General features: G+C 37.1%; 1 protein-coding gene across 4 annotated transcripts in view; it reads left to right on the top strand.

Annotated features, from left to right (window-relative positions):
* Nucleotides 1-19,198, top strand: part of ATG4C (autophagy related 4C cysteine peptidase) — a 96,173-nt gene extending 76,975 nt beyond the window's left edge. For all 4 annotated transcript variants that reach the window (XM_005204512.5, XM_005204513.5, NM_001082442.1 and 1 more), the window contains 1 exon segment: nt 18,063-19,198. In XM_005204512.5, the coding sequence (XP_005204569.2) occupies nt 18,063-18,230 (168 nt within the window). In that variant the 3' untranslated portion in view covers nt 18,231-19,198.
* The last annotated feature ends 940 nt before the right edge of the window (nt 19,199-20,138 follow it).

Raw genomic sequence — 20,138 nt, 5'->3', positions numbered from 1 at the left:
GCTATTGTAAATAGTGCTGTGATGAATATAGGGGTACCTGTATCTTTTTAAATTAGTGTTTTCTTTTTCTTTGAGTAAATAACTTAATTAGAATTGCTGGATTGTGTAGCAGTTTGAGTTTTAGTTTTTTGAGGAACTTCATAACTTTTTCATACTGCCTGCAGCAATTTACATTCCCATCATTAGAGCATGTGCTTTTCTCCACATCCTCACTAGCACTTATTTTTTGTCCTTTTGGTAACAGCCATTCTGATAGGTATGAAGTAATAGCTCGTTACGGTTTGCTTTGCATTTCCCCAGTGATTAGAGAAGTTAAGTGTCTTTTCATGTGCTTGTTGGGCATCTGTGTGTTACCATTGGGAAAATGTATATTCTCATCTTCTGCTCGTTTTCTAATCAGGTTGTCTGTATTTTGATATTGAGTTATATGAGTCTTTTTTATATAATTTGGATTTTAACCCCTTATCAGGCATGTAATTTGCAAATATTTTCTCCCATTTAGTAGATTGTCTTTTAATTTTTTTGATGGTTTCCTTTGCTGTGCAGAAGCTTTTTAGTTTGTTATAGTTCCACTTTTTAAATTTTTGCTTTTGTTGCTTTGGGGTGTTAAAGTTTAAAAAATCATCACCAAGACTAATGTCAAGGAGCTTACTACCTGTTTTTTTCTAGATGTTTATGGTTTCATTTAAGTCTTTCATCCATTTTTAGTTTATATTTGCATATGGTGTGAGAAAGTAGTCTGATTCTTTTACATGTGGCTGTCCAGTATTCTCAATACCATTTATTGAAGAGGACTTTTTTCTGCCATTGTGTATTGTTGTTTCCTTTGTCTTAGATTAATGAAGCATATGAATGTGAGTTTATTTCTGGGCTCTTTATTCTGTTCCATTGATCTGTTTTTGTGCCAGTACCATACTGGTTTGATTACTATAGCTTTGTAGTATAGTTTGAAATAAGGGAGCTTGAAACTTCCAGCTTTGTTCTTCATTCTCAAGAATCTCTCTGGATATTTGGGGTCTTTTGTGATTTCATACAAATTTTAGAATTATTTGTTTCCTTTATGTAAAAAATGCCATGGTATTTTGATAGAGATTACATTGACTGCAGATTGCTTTCAGTAGTAGTTTAATAATATTGAGTCTTCCAGTTCAGTTGTCTTCTTTAATTTCTTTTGTCATGTTTTCAGAGTACAGGTCTTTCACCTTCTTGGTTAAATTTATTCCTAGGTATATTGTTCTTTTTGGTGCAGTTGTAAATGAGATTTTCTTCATTTCACTTTTTGATAGTTTATTATTAGTGTACAAAAATGCAAAAAAAAGAAAAGAAAACTGGAAAAATGCAAATATTTGGAGGCTAAACAGTGTGCTACTAAACAATCAAGAAGTCAGTGAAGATATCAAAGAGAAAGTTTTTTTAAGAACCTTGAGACAAATAAAAATGAGAACACAACTTTCCAGAATCTGTAGACACAGCAAAAGCAGTTCTAAGAGGGAAGTTCATAGTTATAGAGGCCTACCTCAAGAAATAAGAAAAATCTCAAATAAAAAAATCTAATTTTATATTTTAGGGAACTAGGAAAAAAAGAACTAACAAAACCCAAAGTAGTAGAATGTAGGAAATAAATAAGGATGAGAGCAGAAATAAATGAAAGAGATTTTAAAAGCAATAGAAAAAAGATTAATGAAACTAAATGTTGGTTCTTTGAAATGATAAACAAAATTGACAACGTGCAGCCAGACTCATCAAGAAAAGAGAATCCAAATAAATAAAATTGGAAATGAAGAGGAAAAATTGCAATCAATACCATAGTAATACAAAAGAGCATAAGAGGATACTATGAACAATAATCTGTCAACAAATTGGACAACCTAAAGGAAATGGATAAATTTCTGTAAACATACAATCTTCTAAGACCAAATCACAAAGAAATAGAAAATCTGAATAGATCAATTGCTAGTAATGAAGTTGAATCATTAATTAAAAAAAAAGCACTCCCAGCAAAATCTAGTTCCAGCTGGCTTAACAGATGAATTCTACCAAACATTTAGAGAAGCATTAATTCCTGTCCCTCTCAAATTATTCCAAAAAATTGAAGAGAAAGGAACATTGGCTAGCATTAACCTAATACCAAATCCAGACAAAGACACTACAAAAAGAGAAAGGGGTGCGTATCAGTATCCCTGATGAACTCCTCAAATAAAACATAGACAGCAAGCACTTGCTGTTAGTCTTAGCAATGTTTTTTTAAAATATATCTCCTCAGGCAAGGGCAACAGAAACAAAAATAAACAAATGAGACTACATTAAACTAAAAAGTTAATGCACAGCAAAATCATCAGCAAAATGAAAAGGCAACCTATGGAATGGGAGAAAATATTTGCAAATGATATATCTGATAAGTGGTTGATATCTAAATATTTAAAGAACTCATACAACTAAACAGCAAACAAAACAAAACAAAAAACTCTATTTAAAAATGGACAGGAGACCTGAATAAACGTTTTTCTAAAGAAGACATACGGATGGCTAACAAGCATATGAAAAGATGCTTAACATCACAAATTATCAGGGAAATGCAAAATCACAATAATTTACCATCTTATACACACACACACTAGATGGTTAAAATTACAAAGACAATAACAAGGCTTGGTGAAGATGTGGAGAAAGGAAACTGTCATGCACTGGTGATGGTAATATAAAGTAGGACAGCTGCTATGAGAAATAGCATGAAGATTCCTCAAAAAACTAAAAATAGAACCACAATACAATCCAGCAATACCACTTCTGGATATTTATCTGAACAAAATGTAAACCCTAATTTGAGAAGATATATGTTGACTTACAATATTATGTTAGTTTCAGGTATATAGTGTATTCAGTTTTCTTCTTGTAATTGATTTCTTGTTTTATACTATTGTTGGTTGTGGTTGAAAATGATGTTTGGTAGGATTTTAATCTTCTTAAATTTATTGAGACTTGTTTTCTGACCTAACGTGTGATCTATCTTATAGAATGGTCCATGTGCGTTTGAAAAGAATGAGTGTTCTGCTGTTTCTGACTGGAATGTCCTGTATATATTTATATTGAGTCCATCTGGTCTAATGTGCCATTTAAGGCTGATGTTTCTTTATTGATTTTTCTGTCTGGATGATCCGTCCTTTGATATAAGTGGAGAATAAAAGTCCCCTACTTTTGTTGTATTGCTGTGTATTTCTTCCTTTATTTACGTTAATATTTGCTTATATATTTTGGCGCTCCTATGTTGGATGCATGGGCTTCCCAGGTGGCTCATTGGTAAGGAATCCACCTGCCAATGCAGGAGACTCAGAAATGGGTTCAATCCCTGGTTTGGGAAGATCCCTGGAGGGGGAAATGGCAACCCACTCCCGTATTCTTGCCTGGATAATCCCATGGACAGAGAAGCCTGGTGGGCTACTGTCCATGGGGTCACAAAGTGTCACACGACTGTGCGACTGAGTGTGCACACACCATGGTGGTGCTTAAATGTTTACAAAATGTTGTATCCTCTTATAGGATTGAACCTTTTATTGTTATAATACCCTTCTTTGCATTTTGTTAATAGTTTTTGTTTTAAAGTTTAATTTGTCTAAGTATTGCTGCTGCTGCTGCTGCTGCTGCTAAGTCACGTCAGTCGTGTCCGACTCTGTGCGACCCCAGAGACGGCAGCCCACCATGCTCCCCCGTCCCTGGGATTCTCCAGGCAAGAACACTGGAGTGGGTTGCCATTTCCTTCTCCAGTGCATGAAAGTGAAAAGTGAAAGTGAAGTCGCTCAGTCGAGTCCGACTCTTAGCGACCCCATGGACTACAGCCTACCAGCCTCCTCCGTCCATGGGACTTTCCAGGCAAGAGTACTGGAGTGGGGTGCTATTGCCTTAGCCTAGCTTTTTTATTTCCGTTTTCATGGTATATCTTTTTCCATCTCTTCACTTCAATCAGTGTCTTTAGGTTTGAAGTAAGTGTCTTGTAGGTGGCATATGTATTTGCATTCCTTTCTCACTTTCTTTTGTATATTTACTTTTTTTCCTTTGTGCTTACTGTGAGATTCACATATAACATTCTCTGTACATAGAAATCTCTTTTAAGTTGATAGTAACTTAATTTTGAACACATTCATTTTGACTCCGTGTTTGATATTTTTGCTGACATATTTTACATCTTTTTATTTTATGTATCCCTTGACTAATTATTACATTTTCAAAGTTTTTGTACTGCTTTTGTCTTTTACCATTTGTACTTTATAAATGACTGATTTACTACCTTTATCATTTATTTACCTTTTCCACTGAGATTTTTACATTTATATGCTTTCTTATTAATTAGTGCTTTTCTTTTTAACCTAGAGCAGTCCCTTTAGCATTTTTGGTAGCATTTTAGTGGTGATAAACTTTTTAGCTTTATTTATTTGTAAAACTCTTAATCTGTCCTTCAATTTTGAATGCTAAGTTTGCTGGGTAGAGAATTCTTGGTTGGCAGTTTGAATATGCACTTTGAATATGTCGTACCACTCCTTTCTTGGCCTGTGAAGTTTCTGCTGAAAATCTGCTCATAGCATTATCGGCTTTCCCTGGTACAAAATAAGTTGCTGTTCTCTTTCTGCTTTTAAGATTCTCTTTTTATCCTTAACTTTTACCATTATAATGTGGCTGGTATGTTTTCCTTTGGGTCCATCTTATTTGGAATTCTCTGGGCTTCTTAGACCTGGGTATCTGTGTCCTTTCCCCAATTATGGAAATTTTCAGACATTATTCAAATAACTTTTTGATCCTTTCTCTCTGTCTTCTCCTTCTGGGATCACTATAATCGAAACAGTATTCTGCTTGATATTGTCCTGTCTTCTTTTATTTTTTCATATTGCCGCTCTGTCTGGATGTTTTCCATTGCTTTGTCTTCTGGATTCGTGTTTCTATTTTAAAGCCATTCTGCTCTTGAACCCCTCTAGTGTATTTTTCAGTTGTTCCAACTTCTGTTTGGTACTTTCTTATATTTTCTGTCTTTTTTTGAAATTCTCATTTTGCTCATCCATTTTTCTCCTGAGATCATAGGATCTTCATGATCATTGTTTTGAACTCTTTATCAGATAGGTTGCTTATCTCTGTTTAATTAAGGTTTTGGGGGAGGGATTTGCTTTGTTCTTTGGTTTGGAACATATTCCTGTGTCTCCTCCTTTTGCCTGTTTGTCTGTATGTATGAGCTACAATGGCTGCCTCTGTCTTAAGGAGTGATCTTATATAGGAGCTGTACCATGTGGCTCAGAAATGCACTCTCCCCTGGTCACCAGTGTCAGGTACTCTATGGGAGTCCTTTGTGTGGGCTGTGTGCCTACCAGCTGTGAAAGGACTGAGGCTGCTGTGTGGGGAGGGTTGGGCTCAGGGCCCTTGCCTGGTCTGATTGTGACTTGGCCATTGTGCAGGGAGGACAGAACTTAAATTGCTTACCTACCCCAGTTGTGGCTCAATGTCTGCATGGTGTAGGTAAGGATTAGTTAAAGTTTTGTATTTGTGAGGGGTGGGTGGAGTTCAAGGCACTTGCCTCACCCTTTTGTGGGTCAACTGCTGCATGGGCATGGTGGGGCTGGGGGGTTTGCCTAGCCATCTTGTGCCTTGACTGCTGTGCACCAGGGCAGGACTCAGGGTGCTCACCCATCCTGGCTCTTTTTGGAGTATCTCCTGGTTTATTCTTGATATACCTGTGTTGTTGAGAGCCTACTGAGACCTGTCAGTGTTTCAAGGGGAGGAACCTCATTTAACACCTAATTTCAGGCTGATGGGGGGCTAAACCCTCAGTCAGCAGCTTTTAAAATATGCAGCTAAATGCAGTTTTGGGTCTGGATCTTGTTCTGATATGTGGGGCCATGCTTAGTAAATCTTTAATCCAGTTTTCTGTTGATGGGCAGGGGTGTGTTCCCTCCCTATTGTTTGAGCTGAGGCCAAACTATAAAGTGAGAAAGTGAAAAGTGAAGTCACTCAGTCGTGTCCAACTCTTTGCAATCCCATGGACTGTAGTCTACCAGGCTTCTCTGTCCATGGGATTTTCCAGGCAAGAGTACTGGAGTGGGTTGCCATTTCCTTCTCCAGGGGATCTTCCTGACCCAGGGATCAAACCCAAGTCTCCTGCATTGCAGGCAGATGCTTTACCCTCTGAGCCACCAGGGGCCAAACTATAGTGGAGGTAATGAAGATAATGGCAACCTCCTTCAAGAGGTCCCATGCATGCAGTGCTGCACTCAGTGCCCCCCACCCTTCAGCAGTCCACCACCGACCCATGCCTCCGCTGGAGACTCCTGGACACTCACAGGCAAGTCTGGGTCAGTCTCTTGTGGGGACACTGCTTCTTTCTCCTGGATCAATCTGTCCCATCAGGAAGCTTCCATAAGCCTCTTATCCTTATCCATCAGAGGGCAGACAGAATGAAAACCACAATCAAAGAAAACTAACCCCACATTGATCACATGGACCACAGCCTTGTCTAACTCAGTGAAACTAAGCCATGCCGTGTAGGGCCACCCAAGACAGACAGATCATGGTGGAGAGTTCTGACAAAACGAGGTCCACTGGAAAAGGGAATGGCAAACCACTTCAGTATTCTTGCCTTGAGAACCCCATGAACAGTTTGAGAAGGCAAAAAGATAAGACACTGAAAGATGAACTCCCCAGGTCAGTAGGTGCCCCATATGCCACTGGAGATCAGTGGAGAAACAACTCCAGAAAGAATGAAGAGATGGAGCCAAAGCAAAAACATCCAGTTATAGTTGTGACTGGTGATGGAAGTCCAATGCTATAAAGAGCAATATTGCATAGGAACCTAGAATGTTAGGTCCATGAATCAAAGCAAACTGGAAGTGGTCAAACAGGAGATGGCAGGAGTGAACATTGACATTTTAGGAATCAGTGAACTAAAATGGACTGAAATGGGTGAATTTAACTCAGATGACTGTTATATCTACTACTATGGGCAATAATCGCTTAGAAGAAATGGAGGAGCCATCATTGTCAACAAAATAGTCCAAAATGCGGTTCTTGGATGCAGTCTCAAAAACAACAGAATATCTGTTCATTTCCAAGGCAAATCATTCACTATCACAGTAATCCGAGTCTATGCCCTGACCAGTAATGCTGAAGAAGCTGAAGTTGAATGGATCTGTGAAGACCTACAAGACCTTCTAGAACTAACACCCCCAAAAGATGTCCTTTTCATTATAGGGGACTGGAATGCAAAAGGAGGAAGTCAAGAGATACCTGGAGTAACAGGCAAATTTGGCCTTGAGGTACAAAGTGAAGCAGGTCAAAGGCTAACAGAGTTTTGCCAAAAGAACGCAGTGGTCATAGCAAACACCCTCTTCCAACAACACAAGAAAGACTCTACACATGGACATCACCAGGTGGTTGATACCGAAATCAGATTGATTATATTCTTTACAGCCAAAGATGGGGAATCTCTATACAGTCAGCAAAAACAAGACCAGGAGCTGACTGTGGCTCAGATCATGAACTCCTTATTGCCAAATTCAGACTTAAATTGAAGAAAGTGGGGAAAACCACTAGATCATTCAGGTATGACCTAAATCAAGTCCGTTACGATTATATAGTGGAAGTGACACATAGATTCAAGGGTTTAGTCTGATAGAGTGCCTAAAGAACTATGGATGGAGGTTCATGACATTGTATAGGAGGCAGTGATCAAGACCATCCCCAAGAAAAAGAAATGCAAAAAAGCAAAATGGTTGTCTGAGGAGGCCTTGCAAATAACTGAGAAAAGAAGAGAAGCTAAAGGCAAAGGAGAAGAGGATGAATGCCTCTTTGAATGTAGAGTTCCAATGAATAGCAAGGAGAGACAAGAAAGCCTTCCTCAGTGATCAATGCAAAGAAATGGAGAAACACTAGAATAGGAACAAATAGAGATCTCTTCAAGAAAATTAGAGGTACCAGGGAAGCACTTCATGCAAAGATGGGCTCAATGAAGGACAGAAATGGTATGGACTAACAGAAGCAGAAGATATTAAGAAGAGGTGGCAAGAATACACAGAAGGATTATCCAAAAAAGATCCTCATGACCCAGATAACCATGATGATGTGATCACTCACCTAGAGTCAGACATCCTGGAATATGAATTCAAATGGGCCTTAGAAAGCATCACTATGAACAAAGCTAGTGGAGGTGATGGAATTCCAGTTGATCTATTTCAAATCCTGAAAGATGATGCTGTGAAAGTGCTGCACTCAGTATGGCAGCAAATTTGGAAAACTCAGCAATGTCTCCAGAACTGGAAAAGGTCAGTTTTCTTTCCAATCCCAAAGAAAGGCAATGCCAAAGAATGTTCAAACTACTGCACAATTGCACTCATCTCACATGCTAGCAAAGTAATGCTCAAAATCCTCCAAGCCAGGCTTCAACAATACACGAACCATGAACTTCCAGATGTTCAAGCTGAATTTAGAAAAGGCAGAGGAGCCAGAAATCAAATTGCCAACATCCATTGGATCATTGAAAAAGCAAGAGACTTTCAGAAAAATATCTACTTCTGCTTTATTGATTATGCCAAAGCCTTTGACTGTGTGGATCACAACAAACTGTGAAAAATTTTTTAAAGAGATGGAAATGCTAGACCACCTGATCTGCCTCCTGCGAAATCTGTATGCTGGTTAAGAAGCAACAGTTAGAACTGGATATGGAACAACAGACTGGTTCCAAATTGGGAAAGGAGTACGTCAAGCCTGTATACTGTCACCTGCTTATTTAATTTATATGCAGAGTACATCATGAGAAATGCCAGCCCAGATGAAGCACAAGCTGGAATCAAGATTCAGGGAATCAATGTCAGTAACCTCAGATGCACAGATGACAACGACCTTTATGGCAGAAAGCAAAGAAGTAAAGAGCCTCTGGATGAAAGTGAAAGAGGAAAGTGAAAAAGTTGGCTTAAAACTTAACATTCAGAAAACTAAGATCATGGCATCCGGTCCCATCACTTCATGGCAAATAGATGGGGAAACAATGGAAACAGTGACAGACTTTATTCTTTTAGGCTCCAAAATCACTGCAGATGGTGACTGCAGCCATGAAATTAAAAGACGCTTGCTCCTTGGAAGAAAAGTTATGGCCAACCTAGACAGCATATTAAAAAGCAGAGACATCATGTTGCCAACAAAGGTCAAAGCTATGGTTTTTCCAGTGATCATGCATGGATGTGAGAGTCAGACTATAAAGATAGTGAGTGCCGAAGAATTGATGCTTTTGAACTATGGCTTTGGAGAAGACTCTTGAGAGTCCCTTGGACTGCAAGGAGATCCAACCAGTCAATCCTAAAGGAAATCAGTCCTGAATATTCATTGGAAGGACTGATGCTGAAGCTGATACTCCAGTACTTTGGCCACCTGGTGCGAAGAGCTGACTCATTTGAAAAGACCCTGATGCTGGGAAAGATTGAAGGCAGGAGGAGAAGGGGATGACAGAGAATGAGATGGTTGGATGGCATCACCGACTTGATGGACATGTATTTGAGCAAGCTCCGGGAGTTGGTGATGGACAGGGAAGCCTTGTGTGCTGCAGTCCATGGGGTTGCAAAGAGTCCATCATAACTGAGCGACTGAACTGATGCAGTTTTGTAGGGCCATAGTCAGTAACTGCTGGACTCCAGACCAGGAGGTTTGATGGTGTCCCCTGGATGACAGTTACAAAAAGTGGGGCTCTTGACAGTGTCTAAGCTCCATCCTGGGGAGTCTTGCTGAACTGTAGTGAGGCTACAGGAGTGCTCAGGGATGGTGTCTCCCTGCCTAATTGCCCTGGGAGTGCCTCCTTTGCCTGTATATTTGAGGGTTACTAAAGCCTGTCCCTTGGGATGAAACTCTAGTTAAGTAAATAGGCCTTTTTACAGGAAGACAGGGTAGTGTTTCAGTCTCCTCTCTGTGTAGTACTCTGGTGGTGGTGGCCTGTGAAGAAATGTGTGTGTGTGTGTTAGTTGCTCAGTCGTGTCCGACTCTTTGCGACTCCATGAACGGTAGCCCACAAGGCTCCTCTGTCCATGGAATTCTCCAGGCAAGAATACTAGAGTGGATTTCCATTCCCTTCTCCAGAGGATCTTCTTGACCCAGGGATCAAACCCTGGTCTCCTGCATTGCAAGCAGATTCTTTACCATTTGAGCTACAGGGAAGTGTCTAGTAATATTTATTTCCTTGAAGCCTGTTTTTGTGTTTTATTGTTATATAATTTAACCCTATACATATTTTAAATTCCACAAGGTGTTATTTTTTAAATAGTCAGTGTTATCCTTTGTGATGCCCTTCAATCTTTCCTGTATTACTTTACTTCCCTCTGGGATCATTTTAACTTCTTCCTGAACAATTCCTTTACTGTTTCTTTTGTGCTATTTGCTGGTGATAAATTTACTCAGTTCTTGTTTAATGCATTTTGTTTTGTCTTTATTAAAAATTGGAATAATTGCATCCTTATAGAAAAGTTGTAAATATAATACAAATAATTTTTTTCTGAGCTGTTTGAGAGTAAGTTACCGACATGATGCCCCATACTCTTGAATAATTGTGCAGTTCCTACATTCTCTTATCTGACTACTGTGAAAATGTAAGTGTTCATCACTCAATCGTATCTGACTCTTTCTGACCCCATTGACTGTAGCCACTGGGCTCCTCTGTCCATGGAATTCTCCAGGCAAAAATACTGGAGTAGGCTATTTCCTTCTCCAGGGGATCTTCCTGACCTAGGGATTGAACCCAGGTCTCCTGCTTTGCAGGCAGATTCTTTACTGACTGAGCCACCGACCAAACAATATCAGCAACAACATAATGTTGTTCACTAATCACATGGTATACTATGATTACGTTTCTTTTTTCTCTAAATTTTATTTTCTTGGAGTAAATACTACCTCTCCCCTTTTTATTTCCTTTGCACATACTGAGTTGTTGTTTGTCGTTCTTTAGTCACTAAGTCATGACCGACTCTTTGTGACCCCATGGGCTGTAGCCCACCAGGCTCCTCTGTCCATGGGATTTCCCAGGCAAGAATTCTGAAGTGGGTTGTCATTTCCTTCTCCAGGGGATATTCCTGGTCCAGGATTGAACCCATGTCTCTGGCATTGTAGATGAATTTTTTTACCACTGAGCCACCTGGGAATCCCATACTGACTGATATTTCTTTTAATTTTTTACTCATATCTGTCAAGTACCTAGCAGCAAATTTTTCATGAATATAAATGTAAGAAAATACATCATTTTCTTCTTTCCTTCTTTTTTCTGGAGACTTTTCTCTCTCAGTTTTCTCTTGGCTGCAGTCTTCTTTCTTCTCTAGACTTGATGCAGAATTGTCTGTTTGGAACTCCCTGATGCTGCCTTTCTGCGTTGGATCCCCTATCTTCTGAATCTTTATTTAGTTTAATCCCTTGTTTTGCTGAAGCATGGGCTTCCCTCATAGCTCAGTTGGTAAAGAATCCGCCTGCAATGCAGGAGACCTCGGTTTGATTCCTGGGTTGGGAAGATCCGCTAGAGAAGGAATAGGCTACCCACTCCAGTATTCTTGGGCTTCCCTTGTGGCTCAGCTGTTAAAGAATCCGCCTGCAATGTGGGAGACCTGGGTTCAATCCCTGGGTTGGGAAGATCCCCTGGAGAAGGGAAAGGCTACCCAGTCCAGAATTCTGGCCTGGAGAATTCCATGGACTATACAGTCCATGGGGTCACAAAGAGTCAGACACGAATGGGTGACTTTCACTTTCATTTTGCTGAAGCACAGTTTCTAGTATGAAAGCATACTTTCAAAGAAAAGTATGAGTAGATGATAAAGTTTTTGAATTCTTACACGTCTGACCATCTTTATCTTTTCATTTATTGATATTATATAGAATTCTAGAATGGAATAATCCCCTGCCTCCTGTCCCACCAAACGTTAGAAACATTGCTCTGCTCCCGTCTAGCGTCTAATGTTGCTGTTGAGAAGCTTAATGTCACTGTGGATTATTTTCCTCTGAATGTAAACATTTTTTTCTTTCTGAAAGTTTTCAGATTTGAATCCTGACTCCACCATCTCATGACTGTATACCTCTGGCCTCACTGGTTAACCTCTCTGTGCATCAGTGTTCTCATGGAATGAAAATAACAATAGCTACCTCTCTCAGTAGCATCATTATGAAAATTAAATGATTATTAGATTAGTACTCTGTAGGTACTATATAATGTGTTAGCTATTACTAATTATCCCTAGTATTCTAAAACTTCATTATGTGTCCTGGTTATTCCTTTTCCTTGAGTCTTGTTTCCTTCCAGTCTGAGAAGAAAAAATTTTTAAATAGATATAGCATTATTTCCTATCTTTTGTTTTCTTCATTCTTTCTTTCTGGAATTTTTATGATATGGTTGTTGGATCCTCTGAATTGTCCTCTGATTTTCCTGTATTTTTTTTCCTTTTATTTTCCTTGTCTTTATCTTTTTGTATTAGGAGATTTTCCCCATCTTTTAATGCTTTTGTTTTTAAATTTCAATCATGATATTTACATTTCTGGGAGTTATTTATGTTTTTCTATTACTCATTCTTCATGGGATTCTTTCATTTTTTAATGGGTGTATTATCTTCTCTTCTCCCCCAAGGAAATTAATTATAGTAATTTTGAAATTTTCCTCCATTTCCTTTGCTTTTTATGTTCCCTTCCTTTTGTTTGGTTGGTTTTCTATTTTTTGTTTTAATCTTCCAATTTTCCATTTGATGCTTTCCTCCAAATGACTGGTGATCTTCTGTGTCTGTTTATACTTGAAAGTGGGGCACTAAAGAGCTGAGTAGATGTTCCCTGTGTTTGAGTATGGCTTTTTAGCTGGTGACCTTCATACTAAGGTGATCAGGTGATGAGCCTTACTTTTTACTAGGTGACCCCCAAGTGTTATTAAGTGGTAATCTTTTCTCTAGGGTTGTTTTATTTTTTTTTCGGAGAAAAAAGTCTACCATCTCTCTGTAGAATGTATGTTGCCTCTCTGTGCTCCCAGAGCAGGAAGTGAAGATTGCTGAGGTCCCTGTGGTTTAGTATTTTAGACTGTCACTTAATCCCTCAACTTTTATATTCATCACTCAGCCGGGTATATTAGAGTACATGTATTTATTTGATTTTTCTAATATAAGTCTTTATTTTCTTGTATGTAGATGGTTAGTTCCTGGTGGCTCAGATGGTAAAGAATCTGCCTGCAGTGCAGGAGACCTGGGTTTGATCCCTGGATTGGGAAGATTCCCTGGAGGAGGACATGGCAACCCACTCCAGTATTCTTGCCTTGGGAATCCCCGTGGATAGAGGAGCCTGGCAGGCTGCAGTTCATGGGGTTGCAAAGTGTCAGACACGACTGAGTGACTGAACACAGTAAGGGCTAAAAGTTCAACTACAGGGATTTAAGATTGAGTAGTGAGGGAGCAGAATGGAATTATCATCACATGTACATTTAACTTCGGTTCAATGGTACGTATTTGTGCATGTGTACTTCTTATTTCATATTGTGCATTGCTGTATACCACACCATATTGTACACTTATACATGTTACTAAACATGGTTGTATACACAGAATTATGCACAACACCCTTTAAATAATTTAAAGACTTTTTGAAGGTAATTTTTTTACTACATTTGATTTTCACATTAAGACCTGACTTTAGAACCTACCCCCTACATAATATGTACCTCCATCGTGGTCAGCATGGACCACATAGGTACAGACTGCTGTGTGCTGGGTCTGATTTGACATGTGTGGTGGCAGAGACTTGCAGAAAAGGTTCTGGGGCTAGGGAGAAGGAGTCATCTGGTTCTCTTTCTGTTCTTACTTTACAACTGCTAGCTTTATGATGGAAGAAATTACTTGATTTTTGTCCTCCAGGTTTTTCCTTTGTAAATTCTGAAACCCATTAATTTAGCACATAGGAAAAATTATATAAAATATTTGACCTCTTAAAAAGACATTTATGATTTGCCTTTTCGACAATCAAGCCTCTTCAGTGTATCTTTAGCTGTCTTATTAAACTAGAACAGAAGACTTGCCTGTTCTAAAGATATTGTTGAGTAAACTACTGAACTGCTTTAGAAATATAGCTATGGGAAGTAAATCCAGTTAGCTTAAATTAAAAACAAATGAACAAACTTGGTTTTCTTCTCACTGTATAAGAAATACATATTAGAAATTTTGGAAGATAAAAGTATAAAAAAAATCACCATTAAGTCTTTCATTCAGAGATAACTGTTAATATTTAGTTGTATTTTTTTCAAACTTCTTAAAGTACGTGTTTAAAATTATTTTAACAAAACTGAGATTAAATTTTATATCTAGTGTTATATGCTGTTTTTCCTTTACCATTATATAATAGTTATTTCTCTAAGTTATTAAATAACTTTCATTATCTTTATTTTGTATATTATCTCAATTGATATAATACCCCAAGTCATATAGGTAACCTAATGTGCAATTTTTTTGGTGTAGATTTTATATTATCCATTATGGAGGGACCTTAATGTTTTGACAGTGCCTCCTATTTTGTAGTATAAAAAAGAAAACTAAACTTTTCCCTTCTGATAGATGTTTAAATCAATGATTATTCTTTTAAAAAATCTGAAAAATTTTTGATATGGTACTTAGAACTTTGAAAGGCTTGTTGATAAGGCAGTGTCTCAGTAATTCATTTTCAGTTTATCTCTTTTTGCTGTTATGTCATCTTGGAAAAACAGTTTAAATCCTTTGGGTCTCAATTTTCCCATTTATAAAATGAGAATAAGCTAGATAATTTAAATCTCCATTGGCATTTTTATTTTTATTTGTCCTAAATTTACTTCTTCCTATCATATCATGTTTATATTTGTCAGTTTATCACTTAACATTGCTCAACTCAACTGTGTGTGTGTGTGTATGTAAAAATGCGTGTGTGTGTGTCTGTGTATATATAGAGAGAATCACACAGTATATAGTGTATATAGTAATTTTCTCCTGTCTGGGTGTACCACAGTTTATCCACTCATCTATTGAAGGACATCTTTGTTGGGTTTCCAAGTTTTGGCAATTATGGATAAAGCCACCAAAAACATTGTGTGCAAGTTTTTTTTATGGTATAAGATTTAAACCTATCTAAATAAACCAAATTTTCATTTACACACTTTTTTCCATTTATTTTTCATCTTCTAGTCTTTAAAAATGTTTAAACCTAGAAAAGTTAGAAAATATAATTCTCAAAGCCTGAATCAATAAATATGTATGCTGCTGCTGCTGCTGCTAAGTCACTTCAGTCGTGTCCGACTCTGTGCGACCCGACAGACGGCAGCCTACCAGGCTCCCCCGTCCCTGGGATTCTCCAGGCAATGAGGCCTTATAAAATTTGATTAATTTTAGGGTGCTATCAGTTTTATACCATAATTTATGTGTCACTGAAGAACAAAGAAAACAACCCATGATAAGGAAAAAGGGACCCAATTAAAAAGCTAGGACACTGCAAGTCTACAACTTAGGTAAATATAAAATTAAAAGGGAAATAAACTTTCCCACAGAAAAGGACAGAAAAGCTTCCACTTCTCAACCTTGGCACTGAGTCGAGGGAGTTAAAAAGAACTTCCCTGAGAATTTGAATTGTAAGCCAGTACTGATTCAGGTTTTCAGCCTGAATTCATGCTGCAGTATTGTACAAAACCGGAGAAGGCAATGGCACCCCACCCCAGTAATCTTGCCTGGAAAATCCCATGGACGGAGGAGCCTGGTAGGCTGTAGTCCATGGGATTGCTAAGAGTCAGGCACAACTGAGTGGCTTCACTTTCACTTTTCACTTTCATGCACTGGAGAAGGAAATGGCAACCCACTCCAGTGTTCTTGCCTGGAGAATCCCAGGGATGGGAAGCCTGGTGGGCTGCCGTCTATGGGGTCACACAGAGTCGGACATGACTGAGCGACTTCACTTTCACTTTTTACTGTTAGGCATTGGAGAAGGAAATGGCAACCCACTCCAGTGTTCTTGCCTGGAGAATCCCAGGGACAGAGGAGCCTGGTGGGCTGCTGTCTATGGCATCGCACAGAGTCAGACACGACTGAAGCGACTTAGCAGCAGCAGCAATGAGGCCTTACATTGCAAGTGGGTTTGCAAAAGTAGGTGCATTTTATAATTAAAGGACTGGGAGTTCCTTTCTAACATTTTGCCTTGGGGCACAGATTTGAATTTTAGTTAATGTACAACTAATAAACCTAAATGACTTAATTCTTGATTTTGAAAGAAACGATGAAGAGATGATAATGTTAGCTCTGTTATGTTGAATTAAAAATGATGCAATGATACCTGCCTATTAGATACTGGACTTTTACAAGTGACATTAAATGAATATAAAATGATAACAATTTTGGCTTGTATTCCAACCATTGGCTGGAGGTGAAAGATGCCAGCTCCCTCTGTCTCTTTTTCATTTCCACATTTTTGCCCTTCTCTCTCCCATTTTTTTAGAATATAAATTAAATTTGAGAATAAAAAGTAGGATCACAATATGAATTTATAGGATCAGGTTTTCATCACATCTGGCTTTTTAAGTACTTGATTGTTTTTAAATGGTTCATTTTCAGTGTTAGAAAATGTATTTCACATTAACTGTCTGATTGAAATATTTTAAATTTAACATTGTATCATATCCTAGGGCTACCTATTTATTTTAGCCTTGTTTCAAGAGAATCTGTAAATGTAATATATAAGAATTTGATGAGCCTTCGTTTGAATATCAACATTTGAGAGAATTTAGTTTTTGCTCCTAAAATTATCCTTAAACAAGTTATATTTAATTGATTGTGATTAATGATGTATAAATACTATTGATATTTTTTCAGCATTCTTTGTAACTCACATAAATTTTTCAGAATCTTTCTTATAAGCCCTGATTACCAATAGAAATGTTTATTTCTATAAAAACATTCTTCACTCAAAAATTTTTATTCACTTCAAAATTTAAATTGTTTTAATTTTTAAGTAGACTGTTTAACAGAAAGACTTAAATGGTTTAGAATGAGTTAATTGACTTGTCAGTGAATCCCAAATTAACAGAGGTTATATAAAGGTTGTTGGTGTTCCCACAAAATTCCAGGTATTACTTATTTTACTTCCATATTATATAACATAACTTTAGAAGGTAATATGTAAAGTGTGGATTATTGCAGTATATACAAACACTGTTTTTGTATTGACTAGATTATTGCAGAAATATATTTTTTAAAATGGAAGTCTTTGAAAAGACCAAACTTATTATTTTGGTCTTTTAAATAAAACTTGTTTATTTTAAAAAATAACTTTTCATTGCTTTTTGTCATCCTAACTTTTCTCTGAGGTAAGGAGATTGGATATCTTTTGCCCACTTTTATAAATGAGGTATGGGGAGGGAGGTGGGAGGGGGGTTCAGGATGGGGAACATGTGTACACCCGTGGCGGATTCATGTTGATGTGTGGCAGAATCAATACAATATTGTAAAGTAATTAGCCTCCAATTAAAATAAATAAATTTATGTTTTTTAAAAAAAGAAAAAAAATAAAAAATGAATACCTAAAAAAAAATAGATGAGGTAGAGTGATTTGTCAAAAGTCACATCAAAGTAAGTTGTAGAATTGAGATTAGAGTGGATATTTTTGACTTAGTTTAATTTTTTTTTTTTTGCATTATGGTACTAAACAGTCATTCACAGTATTTTGCCATAATCAGTGATACCGTTTTGTTTCACTGTCTATTACAGGAGATAAATCTTAACTCACTAGTAACTCTTCAAACAATGTGACCAGAAGACTTTACTTTGGGGGGCTTGGGGTAGGAATGATAATATACTTAATTTTTGATGGTCTAATCCTAATGAGGAAGTAGGTATTTAGCTGGAAATAAACCGTACAGTAAGTACTGGTCAACTTTTGTCTTTTAGCTAGAACAGTAAAGCAGTAGCACTGGGTAAATGTCACTGGGAGAAGCTAACAGGAGCAGTTCAGGGCTAGAACTTTAGATTTCATCATGTGGTCCTGCTGTGCGCTATTGCATCCAATAAGGGATTCTTCTGTACTTTCTGTTACAGATGCTGAAAATTTCTTCTAAGGAGAAATATCCCTTATTTACTTTTGTAAATGGTCATTCCAGAGACTATGATTTTACATCTACTACAACCAACGAAGAAGACCTTTTCTCAGAGGATGAAAAGAAAAGAATAAAAAGATTTAGCACAGAAGAGTTTGTCTTGCTGTAAAGAATAGCACATTTGTGCTTGATGAGAAGAAATCCTTTGAAGGTGGAAAAATGAAGAGAAACAAGTACATTCAAAACTGGTTTATTTTCACCAGTATCTTAATTTTATATGTTCTTTTAAACAAAAGAGCATTTGAAAATATACACATTTTAAAGATATTTTTCTGAAAGAGAAATGATTTACTGAATCCTGATTTCTAATAAATATTAAGTGATTCTATTTCCCTGAAGTTCTGCTAATGATAAATCTACCTTAACTGCAAATCTTCTAGTCTTCAAATTCTTCCACTGGGGTCCACTATTCTCCTGGAGGTTTTCCGGTATTGGGCCCCCCAAATGGCATCACCCAATAGTTTCAAAAGCTTCAGTTTATACTAATCACCAGAAGACCAGAGAAAGAATCTTAAGTGCTGCCTAAGCCCCCTGATATTAATGCAACCAAAGGACACTTTTGGATATATCTTGATATATTAAATAGTAATTTTTAGCTGTGATATGATACAATTATATGAGAATTTTGAGTTAAGGTAATACTTAACAGTATGATTCTTTAACGGTTTTTTATTTTGCCTGCTGTTAGCCTTCTCTGAGGAATAAAGGTAAAGTATTGGTTTCCCCACAGATTTAAAGGTTATATTACTAATAACAACTACATCTAATCAAAGCAGATAAAGGCAAAATTGTTGTTTCCTATCTCAAAAATGAAATTTATGGAAACTTGACTTATTTTACAGTTTTGAAATCTAAAGATAAGTACCAAGAAAGCTATCATTAGATGTTCTTCTATGTGATTTTTGCTATTTGTATAAATCAGTGTGGTGGTGTTTAGAACTGAGACCATCTATAAGGTAAATCTGCCTTAAGTGTATTATGTATTATTAAAGACAAATTTGTAATAATAAAAATATGAGTTACTATTGAGTCAGGTTTACAAAGTAAGTACTTTAATAAAGATATAAGAACATAAAATACCTTTGTTTTGGTTTTAATGGGATTATTTTAATCCTTTCACTTGAAAAATCATTGTCTCAAATGAATCCTGTTTATTTATAATGAAGGCAAATATTGTTGCTTTGAAAGCAAAATATTAACTTATTTTATGAAGCTTCCATGTTTTAGTGTGAAAAAGTGACTCATAAAGACATAAAATTCTGTATCATTTGAACTCATTGATTTTTTTTTTCTCCGTCAGGAAGCCTGTTTGTTAGGTTTAGAGTTGCATGCAAAACAGAAACAGAGAGTGGGCAGATAGATTGCTTTGGTATGCCCGATGAGAGAGATCAGGTTTGGCATTTCCCAGTGAAGATAGTTACTGAATTGAAAAAACTATCAGAAATCTAAAATTTTCCTTTATCCTAGATGAAATCTGGACAAGTTAAGTCTAGTACTGATTTTCCTAGTATGCAAAAGTAGTATAGGTACAAGAAGCCAGTGGTACACCCGGTTTTATACAATGCAGCTTTATACACGATTTTTCACACTCTAGTTCCTTCATCTAAAGTATTACAGTTGGTTATTCCTACATACCTGCAGTAGTCACAGGATTCTACCAATATAACAAACACATCAGATGAGAGCACCATATCTTCAAATGAATCAGAACTGATTGTAAGTGTCCTCTTACAATAACTATATAGAAGCTTAGAATTAGAGAATAGCATTCTGTTATTGTCACAGCATATTTGGGGATCATTTTTAAGTAGGAATTGGAATGAGACAAAATTGCACCTGGACAAAGTTGAGGTGAGAGGAGGCAGAAACTTCTTTTCCATTGAATATATATTGAGGATACTCAGAATATTGCAGAGACAAGACAGATCTTAAAACACAATCATTCCCACATCTGAGAGTAAATGGTTAGGATCAGCAATTATCAGAATAATAAATGCATAAAAAGCATTCAACCAAT

The sequence above is a fragment of the Bos taurus genome, chromosome 3 (genome assembly GCF_002263795.3).
Source record: "Bos taurus isolate L1 Dominette 01449 registration number 42190680 breed Hereford chromosome 3, ARS-UCD2.0, whole genome shotgun sequence".
NCBI classification, from domain to species: Eukaryota; Metazoa; Chordata; class Mammalia; order Artiodactyla; family Bovidae; genus Bos; species Bos taurus.
The sequence above is the reverse complement of the archived record's forward strand: the minus strand, read 5'-3'. Positions and strand labels throughout refer to the sequence as shown.